This window comes from Schistosoma mansoni, chromosome 1 (genome assembly GCF_000237925.1).
Source record: "Schistosoma mansoni strain Puerto Rico chromosome 1, complete genome".
NCBI classification, from domain to species: Eukaryota; Metazoa; Platyhelminthes; class Trematoda; order Strigeidida; family Schistosomatidae; genus Schistosoma; species Schistosoma mansoni.
In genome coordinates this window covers 58,081,584-58,098,731 of record NC_031495.1, presented here as the reverse complement: position 1 = coordinate 58,098,731, position 17,148 = coordinate 58,081,584, and the positions used below count along the sequence as shown (strand labels likewise).

The 17,148-nt window shown below is 33.3% G+C and overlaps 1 protein-coding gene across 1 annotated transcript in view; it reads left to right on the top strand.

Moving 5' to 3' along the window:
* Positions 1 to 465: 465 nt before the first annotated feature.
* Positions 466 to 17,148, top strand: part of Smp_157590 (putative protein VTS1) — a gene marked incomplete at both ends in the record, with an annotated part of 52,693 nt that continues 36,010 nt past the window's right edge. Inside the window, 7 exons of the mRNA XM_018795002.1 lie at positions 466 to 555; positions 591 to 677; positions 709 to 782; positions 816 to 925; positions 1,931 to 1,973; positions 5,042 to 5,135; positions 16,796 to 16,890. Coding sequence (XP_018649358.1) covers positions 466 to 555; positions 591 to 677; positions 709 to 782; positions 816 to 925; positions 1,931 to 1,973; positions 5,042 to 5,135; positions 16,796 to 16,890 — 593 coding nt within the window. The remainder of the gene's footprint in view (positions 556 to 590; positions 678 to 708; positions 783 to 815; positions 926 to 1,930; positions 1,974 to 5,041; positions 5,136 to 16,795; positions 16,891 to 17,148) is intronic.

The following is a 17,148-nucleotide window of genomic DNA, read 5'->3' as shown; positions in this document are numbered from 1 at the left end:
TCAGCAGACGGCTGGTCCATTCTGCTATGTTTTGACCCCAGTTTCTAAGCGTTAGTGTAATGTTTAAGAGTATTGGAATTATAGTATAAACTAGTAATCCCAGAAACAACGCAATTTAATGTAGAAGTATTAGATGAACACTAACGAATGTATTGTATTTGGAATTCAAAATAAAAACAGTCATCAATACAAATAAATAATTGGTCCACATAAACACCACATTTACCCCTAAAACAATGTAAGTTCTATTTGTTACTTATGTAGGATAAAACCGTAGCTCGTGACAAAGTAATAAGTGCTCTAAATCATCTTTCGTGAGACTGGAAATTAAAAGCATAGTTCTTCATCAATCTGAAACGTCTACACGTGTCATATTGCTTAAAACATATACTATTGTTTAGATGTTATAGATAAATTCTGTGTCTAGGCTTGTATTCCAAGCGCGGGTTATGAAATCTTTAAAGAATGGGTGGTTTCACACTCAGAAAGTCAGGATGTATACCACCAAAATTTATACGCTTGCCCAGCGGAAAACTATTTGACTGCGGCTGCAAAGTACAATTATGTCTCACGTTATTTTCTACTCACAGGTGCTGGTACATAATATCTCGGATTTGCAGTATGTATGCTCTCGCTTAAACATCTCCGAAGATCAAAAGTTTTTCATTATTACTGAAGTAAGAACTATGTGCTTGGAATAATTTTTAGTATAATGGTGAAAAATCTCTCGTTCCTATTTTCTACCCCCATCACCCCAATGTCCTTCACAACAGGACTTCAAAGTAATTGCTATCAAGTAATGTTTCTATTAGTAGACTTCTAATCGCATACTATTTATGCGAACAGTTTCACCTTAAATGTATTCAGCTAGACAATCCACAGGATTGTGCTGATATTAAGTTGGTCAGTGATGTCGTCATTGCAAGTAAGTACGTTGTAATTGTTCATATGTATCATCCATTTTCTGCAGTAACTATTTGGTTAGTGTTATCAAAGTACATCTTCACAGTACTTTATACTGCCTTTAAATTGCACAGACCATTTTTTATGTTTTCGTTTACGTATGAAAGCTCAGTACTTGACAGTAAATAGCGAATTTATCAACCATATAACCAAATGTACATTCTGCAAGACTATAATTTATGGACGAACCAGTTAGATTTACTATAACACGTCTTGAATTTTGGCGCAAAGCTGATTTATCCATTTGGCTAAATAGAGTTTTGGCATTATATCTGATGTCAGTTCGTGATGAAAACCCTAAATCTAATTCCTGACCCTAACTATCAAGTGTAAATATTAATCCTAATTCCTCACACTGGTTTATAACCCTGATTTTGCCGTAGAGTGTGCGTGGACATTCCTCAGGTCTTTTTAGCGTCCCTCAAAGGTCGTTCATAAATTATAGTCTCACCGTAAATTCTCGTCCTAAATCTCTTTAAAGTAAATGAACTGTTTGTATTTGTAAGAATCTGGATTTTACTTAGGAGTGTATAGACTACTAAAATGCCCATATGTTTATGGATTTCGTTTAAGTTATCTGAGAACCAGAGGCATTTATAACTCTAAATTTTGTTTCTTAGTTTGCCACAAGGGATTTATGCATTAAGAGTATAATTAACTTTATATGATCAGTTAGACGGATGTCATATTCAGTTTTAACGCTGGTGTAGATGTAACGAATCCTGGTGATGAAAGTTGTGATAAGTTCCTGTCAAATTGTTGGCAGGATTAGGAGTGTTAAGTGGTCCATTTTTAAAACAGGAGTGTAATTGAAGTTCTAATTAGTTTTTTCGAGGTCGTATGACGTCATGTCATGTGACAAATAATTTTTTTACGCAAGTATCGTATCATATTAGGTTAAGTGTTTCTTTAATTGCTTTCCACATTGTAAATAACTTTATTAACGGCAATTTATTTTTTGCTCTAGATAAGAATCAGCTAAATACCAGTGAAGAAGACTCAAAAGCCCTGTAAGTATCCATTTCCTAAGTAAATATCCACATCCAATATTTATTCAATGATAGTGATTGGTTCGAAATTCGAAACCTAAATACTAATGTTTTGACTCTTGAAATCAAAGGGGACGCAAAAATCGATCGACAATTGCTAAAAATGTTCCAGGGACTTTAGGTGACACCGAAGTTAAATGCTTTTGGGTGCGTTATGCTTCCTACCACTACTATAGAGCTCGCTTGTGGAAGTACCCGAAATTTTAGTGATTCTGAATTATACAGATAGTTATCTAACTTAACCAGGAGTTTGGTTAAAGGCAGTAATCAGTTGCTGGAACTGTTTCATACATTTGCGCTCCACCTAAAATGGCTAGCGAAAATTGCGAATAAATAAATACTTCGCAGTTATTTGGTTTGGCGTTTTCGACTTAGCTGTGATATTAGCTAAACTTTAGATGTAATGCTACTAAAGGACATGGTCTAGTCGATAAGCTCGTAAAATTACAGTTTCTGCATTCATCCAGTACTCCACTGAACTTCGGGAAAAGCAAACGTGAAAACACCAGACAGTTTTGTAGCCCAAGGGTGAATTCATTCACCAGGTTAATCAGATTAGTGAATTCAAGTGCTTTCACTGACTTTGAGTTATACAAACTACTCAGTTGCGTTTTGTGAAAACTCTCGAAATGGAAATTAATGTATGTCCGGTTGTTTCATCTTCAGTAGATATTTAAATGCGCATGACTGGATGGAGCCCATCTTGGTTGCTTATGTGTGATCTATCTTCTAAACAATACTTCTCAGTTTTATGTCGTATCAGTAGGACTGAAAACAAAGTGACCTCTAAAGATAAACTTCTGAACAGTATGTGTAGCTTGATGTTATTCTATTTTGCTAAAAAGATAGAATGTTATCCTATATTATCACTTTGATTATTTTTGCCAAGTTTTCATTTGTTCGAGATTATCTTCATTATTGGTTTTTGTTTAGATTATTTGCAGTACATGAATATCTAATAACACAACCTACCTTGTTGCTAAAATGATTATAACCTCTGATTTATTTGAATATTTGATTTCTTTACCTAAACTCTAGTTTGTATCTTTGGTCTAGTACTGCACATTAGACATGTACGTATTTATGTACTCATTTGTAACCTAAATGTTTTATGGGACGTGGTAATCCCACCTAGCCGTTAAATTCAAAGGAAGAAGAGATTTAAAACTTCTAACTCGGTCGATCGTTTTTCCACTCTATCATCGCTCTAAACATAGCGTCTGATCCATCAGTCAGTCAGTTACAACGTAGAACTTCGTACATATGTACATCAGTTCGAGTTGCCATACCACATCAGCACAGAGATGCAGTTGTCGATTCAAATCCCATAGTGGTAGAAGTAGTAAGAGTCTAAGCAGTAATGCGAAAGATTAGGGTTTGAAGATTTTATTCAAGGAGTATAATCCAGTGAAATAAATTTGGAAAGAGAAAAAAGATAGGGACATGAGGAATTCAGAAGATTAAAATTTCGGAGAACACAAAGTGGATGCACCCATGCCATTGCAAACGATTTCGAGCCATGTCATTCAAGGTCTCTAACCATCGGTTGCTATCATCTCGCAAATCCCAAACAGGTAGTCTACACCTACTAACATGGCTCAGTCTAATTGTCAGTGAATTCATGGATTTATGTCACGTTTTGATCTGGCCGCCCCTAGCTTTCTTCCAACCTAATCCTACGCCATAAAACATTGCACGTCGGGGCAGTAGGTGGCTGGATATGCGTAGCACGTGTCCCAGCCATCTCAACTGGCTGTGTGATCCATGGGCTAGGTGTATACTTTACGTTCTGTTCATTAGTATGGTTTATGGATAACTGTGTCCGTAATTTAGCCTCCATTAGTAGTAAAACCCATTATAATTATGGTTACATTGCTTGGTTTACTACCGAGTCGTTTGATTCGGTCTACTGGCTATTTGGTCCTGGTCGTCCTCGATTAAATCTCCCACTACACATCACACAGATATTTAAGTTTTGGTTAGTTGGTTGCATCTTTTAGTGCGGTCCATGTTTTCTTAGAAATTCCTACCATTTGTTTATTGGTATCGGAGGAGCTTTTTACCTCTGTAACCATAATATGTATCAGTAAATTACGACCAAATATCCAATCGGCGTGGACAGTTAGTTACCTATTTAGGTGACACAGTGAAACGAAACTAAATAACCAAGTCGTAACCCAAAAAGCGAAGAACAAACACATCTGTAAAAGATCACCAAGCAAATAAACCCCTTCCATAAGACCTATAGTTCAATAAATAATTGTGGCTGGAACTATGTGACAAATTGTAACAGCATCATTCACCCAGTCGCTGTGATAAAATATAAAGCGTATGGGAGTGTGAATTCAAAAGTTGGAAAATGTTTTGTTATTTCGTAAAATCTGTTAATCTGTTAGACTCTCATCACCTTGAGTTGTTAAGCCACTATTAGTAAAAGGTTTAATGTACTGGTCATTGAAAATCGTGGTTCAAATTTGAGTATAAGAATTAGTCGGAAAGGACTTATCGTCCAAGTGGATTATTATAGTAGTATTTATTTCTATGAACGGGATGGTCTAGTTGTAAAGCTTTCATTACCATTATAGACAACATTAATGGAGCTTTTTAACATTATTTTACTAGTATCAAGTTCGGCAGTTCTAATAACCATGTTTGTGATTGGTTTTCTTCACAGGTTTCTTGTACATTTAGATTCCTGTTGATCGTTTTGTCTAATTTGACCACTGACTACGTGATTAAAGGTCTTGGATGATAAATTACATCTATATTTATATCATATAATTTTGTTTGAAAGAATAACGAAAGTTTTGCAATTAAATAATCCTGCCCTGAGACCTGAAGACCATCAAAATACAGTCTGTAACCTGTTGAATTACATTATATATTGAAAGCAAATTGTAATTTCGGTTTAGTTTAAGTAGTCTCATGTTTTCCCTTTTTATGTAGAAATAATAATAAGATTAACTGTTTTTCTTAATGATTATCTGGTGAGATTACTGTATATATCATTATTATTATTATTGTTTTAGAGAAGAGCTTTTAAATTCTGAAGAGTTGTTTACACGACTATTAAGTGTGCTTTTGAGTATTCCTGAACTTACTACACAATGGGTACACGTGAAAGTAAGTGCGATAATTATTAATATGAATGTTTAAAATACATATCTGTACTATCCATTAATTCTCGAAAAAGCAGCATTTGAACTACTATATATTCAGAATTCAAAATATTAATCTAGAATGGTCATCCCTAGTAACAATATTTCGTATTATTACTATTATTATAATTATAAATATTATGCTTCTTCAAGTCTGATCTTGAGAAAAAAATCCCAAAATAACTGACCTTAATCTTTGACACATTTTTGGTTCTTATTTTGCTTATTTTCTTGAAATAAATATTTGATAACTACTTCCGAAATACTGTTTGTTAGGGTATGGGTATGAGCTCATCTTTACTATCCAACGCAGTTGTAGAAGCTGTGTTTTGATAATGATAATCATTCAGTCCTGTCAAACAAATAATTTCATCATTAATTTTTGTTTTGTTAGGTCCTTTTAGCTGAATGGTTTAATTATCAGACTATTATCTTTCTGAACAAAATTATAAGCTCTTACTTAATGCATAAGTGAACTACTTCATTAATTCACAGGCGCCTGATGACCTTGCCCTTTAAACGGTAGTGACATTATCATCACTCTTAATAGTTGAGTATACTCAAACTTATGCTAGATTGCTGACTTATGTTAAATTTAACTTTTAAATTATTCTTTACTCAATGCAATTATACTTGTACTATAATTACTCAACTATTCTTATTCTGATAATTAGCTAACAACATACAATTTAAACAAATATATCATTTTCGGTAATTTCTTATAATGTTTTCTTCAATAAAATCAGAATTATTTACAGAAAAATATTTAAAAATATTATTGTTAATGGAGTAATTACAATAAAGATAAACTAACTGGTTAGTGGGGGTTAATATATACGGTAATAATGACAACAATAAACAAAAATCATGTATGCGTTCATTGTTATCATTTCATAAGTTATGCTTAATGCTACATAGTAATCTTGTTGTATAGAATTTAAACAACAAAATAGATGGATCAATAATAATCTATACTATTAAGTCATAGAATACGAAATTTTTTTATTAACACAAGTAATAACAATAATACTGTGAAACAAAATAGAAGTAAGATTGACACTTATCTCTTGAAGGTCATTTGACAAAGGTAAAAGTTGTAGAAATTTTATCTAGCAACCGTGAAAGTTTCATTTTCAATTTATTTGATGATTAAAAATCATAGTTTTTGTGTTATTTGATAGTTAATCATATCCTTCCAGTGATATTATAGAATACATGATAAAAAGTAATATCTTATATGGAGTCAGAGAATATTCTACTGGTAATCTTGTTGTTGTTGCTATTACTTCGGCAATTATATTCGTTGGGATAATATTATATAAAGGAAATAAATAAAAAAGGCAATTTAAAAACTCCTGTATATAAAGAATGTACCTGGAGAAAGTTGTTTCTTCTTTCTTAACGAATATTAACAACAATCATTTAATAGTCAATTAGTTGTGCTTGATCTTATAAAATCGTTCTCATCTTCATAATAAGGATTATGCACAGAACGAAAAAAAGTATTATTTCTGTCTTGTATAAGTTTTAATTAAGCACTTACATATTACAAGTCATCATCTAGAATTATTGTAATTACTCAGTGCTGTATTTCTTTATTTAAAAAAAATAATTGTTCTTTTCTAATACGAAAATATATAGTATCATTGCTATGCATTGAAGATAGTTATAATGTACCCATGTTTGATCGTAATCACTTTCGTCTACAATGTCTTAGAAATATTGCTCGCATCTGCCGGGATCACCGGTTAAGTAATAGTGAAGTTAGACACAGGGTATTAGGGAATAATGATAAATCAGTAGATGAGGTCATGAATCTTCATCGACTGAGATGGTTGGGCCACGTGTTACGTATGCCTGAACACCGATTACCACGACGCGCTATGCTGACTAGTATTGGCGATGGTTGTAAGAAAGTTAGGGGCGGTCAAAACAAAACGTGGCATCAGTGCTTGAAGTCTGAGCCATGTTGGCAGATGCAGACTACTTGGTTGGGGTCCGAGTGACTATCGTAACCAATGGTTGGAGACCCTAGGTGACATGGCTCACAATCGATCACAATGGCGCAGGTGTATACACTCTTTATCTTCCTTTAAACATTGAGATTCAAATTGCTTCATATCTTTCTTCCTGTACTATATCCTCATATACAATCTTTCTTTTATATATTACCACCACTAAATTAACTACTTCTACGAATTCGGTGTTCATCTTGTTATGCTAACGAGGTATGGCAAATTGGACCGATGCATATGTGTGCCCGATCGTACGTTGTAGCTGACAATGTAAAAATGGTTATATGAAATGCGATTAATTTAACATCATAAGGAAGGAATAACTCATTTCTCATAGTAGTTTAATGCCAGTTTCGAGAAATCATGAAAATGTATTCAAGTCAGGTTGATATTATTATGGATGTTTTTCTCCTAAAATCGCATTTTGTATAAAAATCATTCAAGTCTATATCACACCGAACAGAAGTGAACATTGTAGGATCTGACATAATTAAGCTTAGGCCTTAGAGGTTACGATTAATATCACTAGATTGAGAGTGAAAATTAACAAGATGCATAGCTAAACTGTGGATGGGAGTTAGAAACAAGTCACGTAAACGGGGAAAATGAGAAATGTGGAATAATGCATTGTTCAAGACTTGAATAAATAAGACTCGGCCATCAAAACCGGCTTTTAGGCATGTTACCTAGTTGATTGAACAGTAACCCGTATTTTCCTCTCTCTGATCTTAACTATTCCGTATAACCAAGGTTTAAGTTTGGTAATCTTATATGGAGTGGTGATACTATGTCTCAATTCGGTTATAATTCAGCATCATTAAGCGTTTTTCAATCTACAACAGTCCTAGGCAAACCATTCTTATGTGTAACTTAGTTTGATAAATTTAAGGAACCGCTAGATATTCGCTTATGCAGCTGTAATATTTCCAGCTGTCTAACAATTTTTCACAAATTGTAGTGTACTGAAAAAGGAGACTATTGCAACTAATTCTAGAATTTCTTCATTAATTAATAGGGGTTAAGCTAACTATTCGAGAATTAAAAGAATTATTTCCATATTAGAATGCATTATGAAGTTAATTTTAAACTCTTGCTATCACATAATTTATAGGATATTCACGTTTATCATATTGTTGTGCATTCGATTAACTAAAAATTTACATATCTAATTAGAAATATTTCGGTTCGTTTTTGTGATAATTTGAAGATGTTTCTAGTATTTTTGATTTTGATTGGATATTTCTCTGGACTCTTAGTATCGATTCAACCGATATTTTTTAGTGAACTGGGTTAGATGCAAATGGTTAGGATCAATAATAAAAGAAAAAAACGACAGAATCATATCTCTTCGCCTTTTTAAAAAATCTTCTGTTCTTCCGTTTCCTAAAGTGATGAATTGTCAGTTTCTTTGTTTATTAGCTTTTCTATAATCTACCTCAATTACAAAAAATGGGTGGAACATAAGACTATATACTTTGTTTTAGTCAATATAAAACAGCTGCTTATCAAAAAGATGAGATCAAAGTGTGCAGCAATCCTTATTGTTTAGGAAGTTAACAACTGAATTAAAAACACTAATCTAAATCAACTGCCAACTCTACTCCGATTGTTGATCTGAGCTGAAATAAAAGTGATTTGGAGAAAGGCCAAGGATATTCATGCTAAAAAATTGTATCAGTCCATTAAGTTACTTACTGATTATGGATTTTAGTCTTGTAGGAAGTTAATCATTGTACGATGGTTCGATCGACAAGAATTTATAGTTGGGGATCATAAGTGTATATATTTCCCATGTTATAAAAAATAGAAGTGTTCTTAGAAGAAAACTTCTATGTACTTAGGTTACGAATACTTGGGTAGAAATGTAACTTTCAACTCTTTGAACCATTGGTTCAACATAATTCGTTTCTGCAATTGGATAATTTGATTGAAATCTTAGTACAAATTGATACTTAGTTACTTACTTATGTAAAAAACATGGGCCCCTAAAGGCCCTGGTACGGCCGAGGGTGGGGAGAGTCAGCTCTCCCTCTCGAAATGCTCTCACATGGCCACGCGTATACAGTCACTTCCAGGGAAGTCCTACTCTCTGCCTTCTCGCGGCAAAGGTGTTGTTTACAAAATTGAGAGGATGAAAAGCGAATCACTGGAGCTTTAACCGAGTCGGTGGACACGGAAAGTCCACCTAGGGAAGTTGAGAAACCCTCATTTCAAACCAATAGTGCACATGGGCTCCAGTATCCTGAGGGAACAAATGGCATATGAATCAATTATTGGTCACCGGTTACCATGGGACTGCATCTCCTAACGTTGCCACACTGCCTTTTGGATCAGACCTTTAGGTCGAAGGCTCCGAGTGTGGCCCCCTAAGATAACCACCTGCTTCGGTCTGTGCACCCGTACAGTATTACAGCCCACACAAAAACCAATTGACTTGTGCGGTGCATATGTACTCGGTGCCCCTTTGTACCAATGTTTTTATGTTCAAATAAATAAATAATGTTCGTAGGGACTATTCAAATTCCCGGATACTTTTCGTTACAAACTTCAGCTGAAAACTTGCGAGTGAACTGGATAGCTGTTTCGTTTTAGTTTGAAGCTCGGTAATAGTGCTTATGACTCCTGCGGGGACGGAACTTAGCACGTTTAGTGAGTATCATTACCATGGTTAGACTTGATAAGTTCATGTAAATTCGGAATTTGATAGAATTTTTAGTAATAAAGTGATGGTATATTTTTGTTATCGTTGGATAAAAATTGGAATTTTCGACATTTCATAACTTAGTGTAAGCTACATTTTTCAGCATAAATAAATAACCCAGGCAAGTATTTAATTCAGTCAAACTCAAAATAGGTCTAATTATGTCAATATCATGTTATTTTTAATCAATTTGATTCTATGTGAGACAAGTTTAGGTTACCTAAAGGGACATTCTAGAAAGATATCATGATCACTACGAGACCACTTAATGTTTGATCTCATTAAAAGTCATGAATCAAAATTTTTAAATCATTTTCAATTCCGGTATAAATAGCTAACTAATTTTCTCTGGTTTACACAGTTTCTCTAATTATTATTCATTCGTGATAATGAGAATCTCAACTCTCTTTTAGTCCATGTAATCTGATTCAATCTTTAATTGATTTCAGTAGTTGAGATCAGGAATCGATTGAAGCTAGACCACCATGGAAAACCTGAAAGCACTGGACGGCCGTTTCGTCCTATTGTGGGACTCTTCGGCAGTGCGCATCCACGATCTCGCTCCGCAAGATTCGAACCCAGGACTTATCAGTCTTGCGCGCGAGAGCTTAACCATTAGACCACTGAGCTGGCCGGCATCCAACGGTGTTAATGTAATACTTTAATGCTGAATGGTTTTGAAGTGCTGACAATATCTTTTTTATTTTTAATTTTCATAAAATCATGTCCACATGCATTTTTCTGTTGTTAAAAAAATGTTTAAATAGCATTTTAAAGTTGTTTAAATGATGATGAACAACTTGACATAAATTGTGAATCCTCAAAAGTCGGTATACTTCTTGTCTATCTACTAAATGAGAAAGAAACTTAATAAGATACAAAATCAGATGAATGTTAAAAAGAAAGATGTTATTTTTAGGGAAAATTAAACATTGAAAATATAGTTTGAATAAATTAAAGGAAATCAGTGGATGAAACAATATGAACTGTAAATTTAAGTTAACAGAATTGTTAAACCCTTCATTAATGTTTGAATGACATTTATTGTTAAGAATAAACGTCCTCTGAAGAACCTTTGTATACTAAGGAACAATAAATAACTGCTTTAACATGAATGTAACTAACAAAGTCAGCTAAATCGAAAGTCAAAGAGATATCCACAAATAATAATAGTGCAATTGTGTGTTGTGATTTGAGTGAAATATTTAATAGAAAACCTCTGGATTCTCACCTACTAACTGACTAGTACTTTGATATTTGTAAGATCTAAAGGTTCTAGATACTCACTGAAGTGCCAAATTAGTCCAGTATTCCAGTTCTCGAAGCCTCTCTAGCCGATATTAATCCATACTGTGGACGGTCATCCAAAAAATGAGTAAAGTCCCACGCGAATCCACCAATATATATCTATAAACGTTTTTGTCGGTTGGTTTCTAATAACTTGAATACCCTAACTAGGAAGTAATGCAATTTCGCACTCATATGCTTTATATATTATTATTAGCGAAAAATGTTTCATATTCCCTTTTACCTGGTTGACACAATTTGTCGGTAATGAACTGAGTCCTACCAAATGACCATTGAAAACCACTTTACGAGATACTGATTTTAAAGAAATGGAAAGTTTTATATTTGTAGCAAGTGTCTGTAATGACTCACTGCTACTATGACGTCATAATTTCTGAAAGATAAAAGTTTTTGCAGACATTTTGGGCGTATTGCTAAAATCAAATTTGATGGAGTGTTGGAGGAGTTGCAAAAGTATATTTGCTTTCCCATATAGAATAAATAGCATAAAACAAGCGTCAATGTTTTGATGGGAGGAATTTTAAGTGAAAGTCATGACTCAATTCTTCACCAATTTTTTATGTTTCTTTTATTTTCAACATTGATTTGTCACCAACCAATTATACTATGATATGAAATATTTTCAGTGTAACGGGAATCTTAAATTAATTGACACATCATAATTGAAGTCCTGGTAAATTCAATTTATTCCTTTTGATTTATGGACGTTAGTTTTTTCGTATAATGTTTAATTTGACTAAGTTCGATTTCTCATTGCTATCGGTTTTATCATCGTTCTTACTTCTTTGCTTTTAGTCTGGGATGATGTAAAGTAGGACAACTTGAATCGATTTAAATTGATACTATGTTCTAAGCTCGGGTTTTGTCCCTAAATGAATACAGTTTGTTGTAATGTGTTTTGTCAAATATACTTGTTCAATAAACTGAGTAATATCATATTTTTTTTAAGGCACCGACCTCTCCCTAACTATTGACCTGAAGATCTAAGAAACAAAAAGGCATCAAAGTCATGTTATTTTGGTGGATAATGACTAAAGTAGATTCATACGATATTTGCCCTTTCGAAATCCCTGTATTCACATGCTCCAACAGTCGAAGTATAAGTTTTCCGACTTACGTAGTTCAAACCTATATTTATCGACTTTGGATACTAGACATTAGCTTTCACCCTCTCATTCTTGTGAAACATCTCTGTTAAGGTTGTAATTAGGACTCATCTGATCATAATTCTAAGTATAATGTCATATTAAAGTATTTCGAAAGGAAAAGATGATTCTTTCTACACTGAAAACTATCCTTCTTCATAGTTGGAATACGAGAAACTGACAAAGTGATAAGTAAATATTAGTAGTCGTACTAGTTTCCTCTCCATATTCTTTTCTCTTTGTCTTTCTTTTTAGTAATTATCAGAAGGGGTTTTGTGGAGATTTAGTATTTTCATAGTTGAAAGCATGAGTCAATTGAAGCTAGAACACCATGGAAAACCTGGAAGCACTGGAAGGCCATTTCGTCCTATTGTGGGACACCTCAGCAGTGCTCATCCAGGATCCCGCACTCGTGAGATTCGAACCCAGAACCTGCCAGTCTCGCGCCAGAGCCCTTAACCTCTAGACAACTGAGCTGGCATCCAACGGTGTTGATGTCTAACTTCAACTGATCCACGAGGAGTCCCATAATAGGGCGAAACCGCCGTCCAGTGCTTCCAGGTTTTCCATGGTGGTCCAGCTTAAACTGATCATAGGTTTTTCACCATGAAAATTTCTTTTTAGTGTTTCTTTACTCACCGAATAAAAGATTTATCATATGACGTTGTTAATGACTGTCTAAAAATATAGAATGTTACATTTAAAAATATGATAACTAAGATTTTCACTTCACGCATCAATCAACTAGAATAATTCCATTTCAGTAAAACAAAGGGTTCAGTATATAATACATTTATTTGTATACTACTTTTTTTAAGTAAGATCCGTTTTTTGTTCATAACCTTATTATAAATAACTTACAATTAATATAAATCGTTTAGCAAATACCTATTGTTGAAGTCATCACAGTGATATTACTTACTTATTTACTTACTTACGCCTGTTACTCCCAATGGAGCATAGGCCACCTACCAGCGTCCTCCAACCCACTCTGTCCTGGGCTTTCCTTTCTAGTTCTATCCATTTTTTGTTCATTCTTCTCATGTCTGTCTCCATTTCTCGGCGTAGTGATCAAATTAATATATATATATATATATATATATATATATATATATATATATATGGGACTTGCTTAAGAAGATTAACATCAGTCAACATCCGACTCAGCGTTTTTCGTAATAACCCACATATCTTTCAGCCTCTTATCGTAAACATTTTAGTACTTGTCAGTAAGTTTCCCCCTCCTGTTTAACATATCTGTTTCTTTTTGTTCATAATATGTTAAAGTGACAATTTTCGTTGCTTTGTTTGTAAACAAATAAATGGACGAATAATTCAAAATATCCCAAATTTTGGTTTAATCAACTATTTTTCTATATCTAAGACACATGAACTTATTACTATAATGGAAAATTGACATTTATGTAGTACCAATTATATATTGTATGGTGATACGGTACTTCTGTACAATTATTCATCTTTGTTTTGTAAACAAACAAAAATGGTGATAGACAATTGTTAATTAAGTAGGATTAATCTTTATTTTTCTTTCAAACAAAAGACAATTTTCATTCTAATTATCATAAACATCAGTGATGTATGAAATTATTCAATAAAAAAATCACCTGTCAATCAAACTTGGTTGTACATGTTGGAAAAATTGCAAATCTTTGTCTATATATAAACCTTATTGGTATTTATCTGTGGGTAATATATATGGGCTATCTGTTCCTCCCAACTAGATATTTCAACAAACTATTTGTTTTTAATCAGAAGCGGTTTTGTGGATATTATAGTAACTTGAATAGTTGAGATCCCAATACAGCTGAGTCCCACAATAGGACGAAACGGCCATCCAGTACTTCCAGGTTTTCCATGGTGGTCTAGCTTTCATTGACTCATGATCTCAACTATTTGTTTTTTGTTTTATCACATTATCATATCTATTAATCGTATAACCTATTCAGGTGCGTTTATGAAAAGTATAAAACCTTTCGTTGTAAAAGTTACAAAAGGACCAATCACAGGTAACATGGTTGCTGGCAATATTCATCGAAAAGAATGTACATCATTCATATGTCGATTGACTGAACTGTTAACTTTTAACTGGCGATTACTCAATATTTATTGTCAGGATCGACAAAGAAATAAGAAACGGAAAGGTGTTGAAACATTTTGTGCTGAGAATTCTATATTGTACGAAAAAATATAATGTTGAATAAAGCTAATAATAATAGTTATATGTATAAAGGGAAATCAGCTTTAGGTTATAATGTTTATAATGTTAACCTACTGCAAATCAGATTTAGTCTAAAGCTAACCAACCGAAAATAACTGTTTAGTTAGTTAGTTTCCGGTAAATTTTTTGATTGACTACTCAATTACTTATCCATTACTGTGCTCCCAAGAAATATTTGCATAAGTTTACTCAATCTACTTGATGGTTGATTTTTTAGTTGTGTTGACGTTAATATCACGTCAGTGACATTAACAATATTTGTATTATGACATATAAATATTTGGCTACGAATTTGAAAAAAGAACTTCATCTAGTATGTAAGATCTAGTCATTTCAGTTGATAAGCTATCTTCGTATAAGTGGTATGAATTTTGAATCTGTAGCTTGTATAGGTTGATTGTTAAAACAGACAAACTATAGTGTCACACTTGCAACTGCTACTAAATGCAATTTGTGTTCGCAGCAGTCATTGGTTGAAAATCGATTTTCAGCATTAATTGATGGCACTTAAGTGACACTATATTAATTTCGTATTACGTTGTGCTGTCTTATATGAGTGGATTATATACTGCATAAACGATTGACATTCATTACTCTGGATTTTTCAGTAGAAGTTGATCGAATGTGGTTGCTTATGTGCTTTTTTCAAATGAATTTTGGGGATTTTAATTTTAATACTAAAGTGAATGAACTGTTGTATATAAGCGACCTATCAGTGGCTTCATGGTTTGACCATTGTATTTACAGATTCCATCTCCACTATCTCATCTGCAGTATGGGTAGTTGAGTAAAACCTGTAGTCCGCCCACTGGAAGTAGAGCTTACAGTTGAATATAGGAGCTTGTACCTGAGTTACATTGAAATTTATTTAGTATTTACCGGTTTTCGCTGACTTCCCAAATGACCATCAACTTGTGAAGAACATTGTCTTGAAATCTATTGAAGTGTTTCCATTTGTATGAGTTCCCATCTACGACTTTAATGTGAAACAGTTGATTATTCTGTTATTTAACGTTTGCATCGATCATTATCTATCCTTTCAAGGAATTCTTATTTGTCCACACTTGCACTTATATAAGAAAAAATTAAAGGGAAGCTTTGTACAATCAAATCAAGTCATAGCCGTGTTGGTGTATGTGGATTACCAGGTTGAATTCTACGCAACCATCATAACCAGTGGTTGGATACTTCCGGTGACATGACTGAGAATCAGTCTTAACAGTGCAGGTGTACCCACTCTTCCCTTAGATTTTGAGTTCCAAAATTCTTCTGTACTTTTTTATTTCACGAATTCGTTCTTCTCAAATCATTCTGTCTGTCTAATCTTTCCTACTACCACTCATACTAGTAAAACTGCGACCACCCCTGGCATTTGACTCGCTAATTTCGTCTTGCTGTTGTGATATGGTGTGGCTACTTGGGCTGATGAATCAGGTTCTACATTGCGTACGAATGTTTTCGATAGCTGAATTCAACCGTATTTGAGATCTATTCAATAATCATAATAAGTCTCTGGAAAGGTTGAGTGAAATCTGAGAATATATTATGTGATTGTTGATTGTTATCACACTGTATTTTATTTCCAAACTATAGAGAAATTAGACATTGATATGTACCATTCAATTCATTTATTTACTTTAGAGTAATTATTTTACAAATCAGGGCTTCCTTTATATCACTGCTAATTATTCAACGCCCAAATCAATGCACCATTAGCTTGGTGGATATACTACACAGGTTAACAGGTTATCCATATCACAATATTGATCATTGACTAACCATGTATTCATTGGTTTACACACAAAGCATGTTTATTATACTCACTTAGTTTTACCAAACTACCGAATCGCTGATCAAATAAAGTTTCTTTCACATAGTGGAGCTTAAATTCATGTGTGTATAGTATGCATACATCTTCACCATGCATTTGTTTCCCTTAAGTTTTGATCATATTATCCTTTTTTTGTACACTCATATCTTATTTCTCTTTGCCTGTGTAGTTGTATTTTTCGCATAACAGTTTCTTTTAATAATCTATTTTATAATCTTATTTTTTCAGTCTGCCTGCCGTGTCTATTTGTGATAAACGTCCTTCTAAAAGAATGTTTGTGGGAACTTTTTCAAAAAAATATTCCCATACTTTCTCGTTATCACATCTTTTTTTGTACTTTTCATCTAAACTTTCTCTTCTCTTGCCTTTTTAATACTCTTTTCTAGGATCAAAAAGGACAATTATACCAGATTGGAATTAATAGAGATGGATTAATTATTCATCAAGAATTTGTTGAGTCTTTATCAACACATTTCAGTTGGTTAGTTTAACTGTGAATAATAATAATATTTACTATTATTACTATTATTATTATTATCAATATTACTATTATTATCATTATTACGAGTAATGTTTTCGATTGTGTGTAGTAGAATTGTGGTTTAGAGCTATTAGTAATTGTCGACGGATAATTCTCAACGAAATAAGGCATTGTGTTCAGCTTTGTTTTATACTTGTACAGGTGAATTCAATAAAAAATGGACGGTATAAAGATGTAATCCAGTAACAGTTTTGAAGA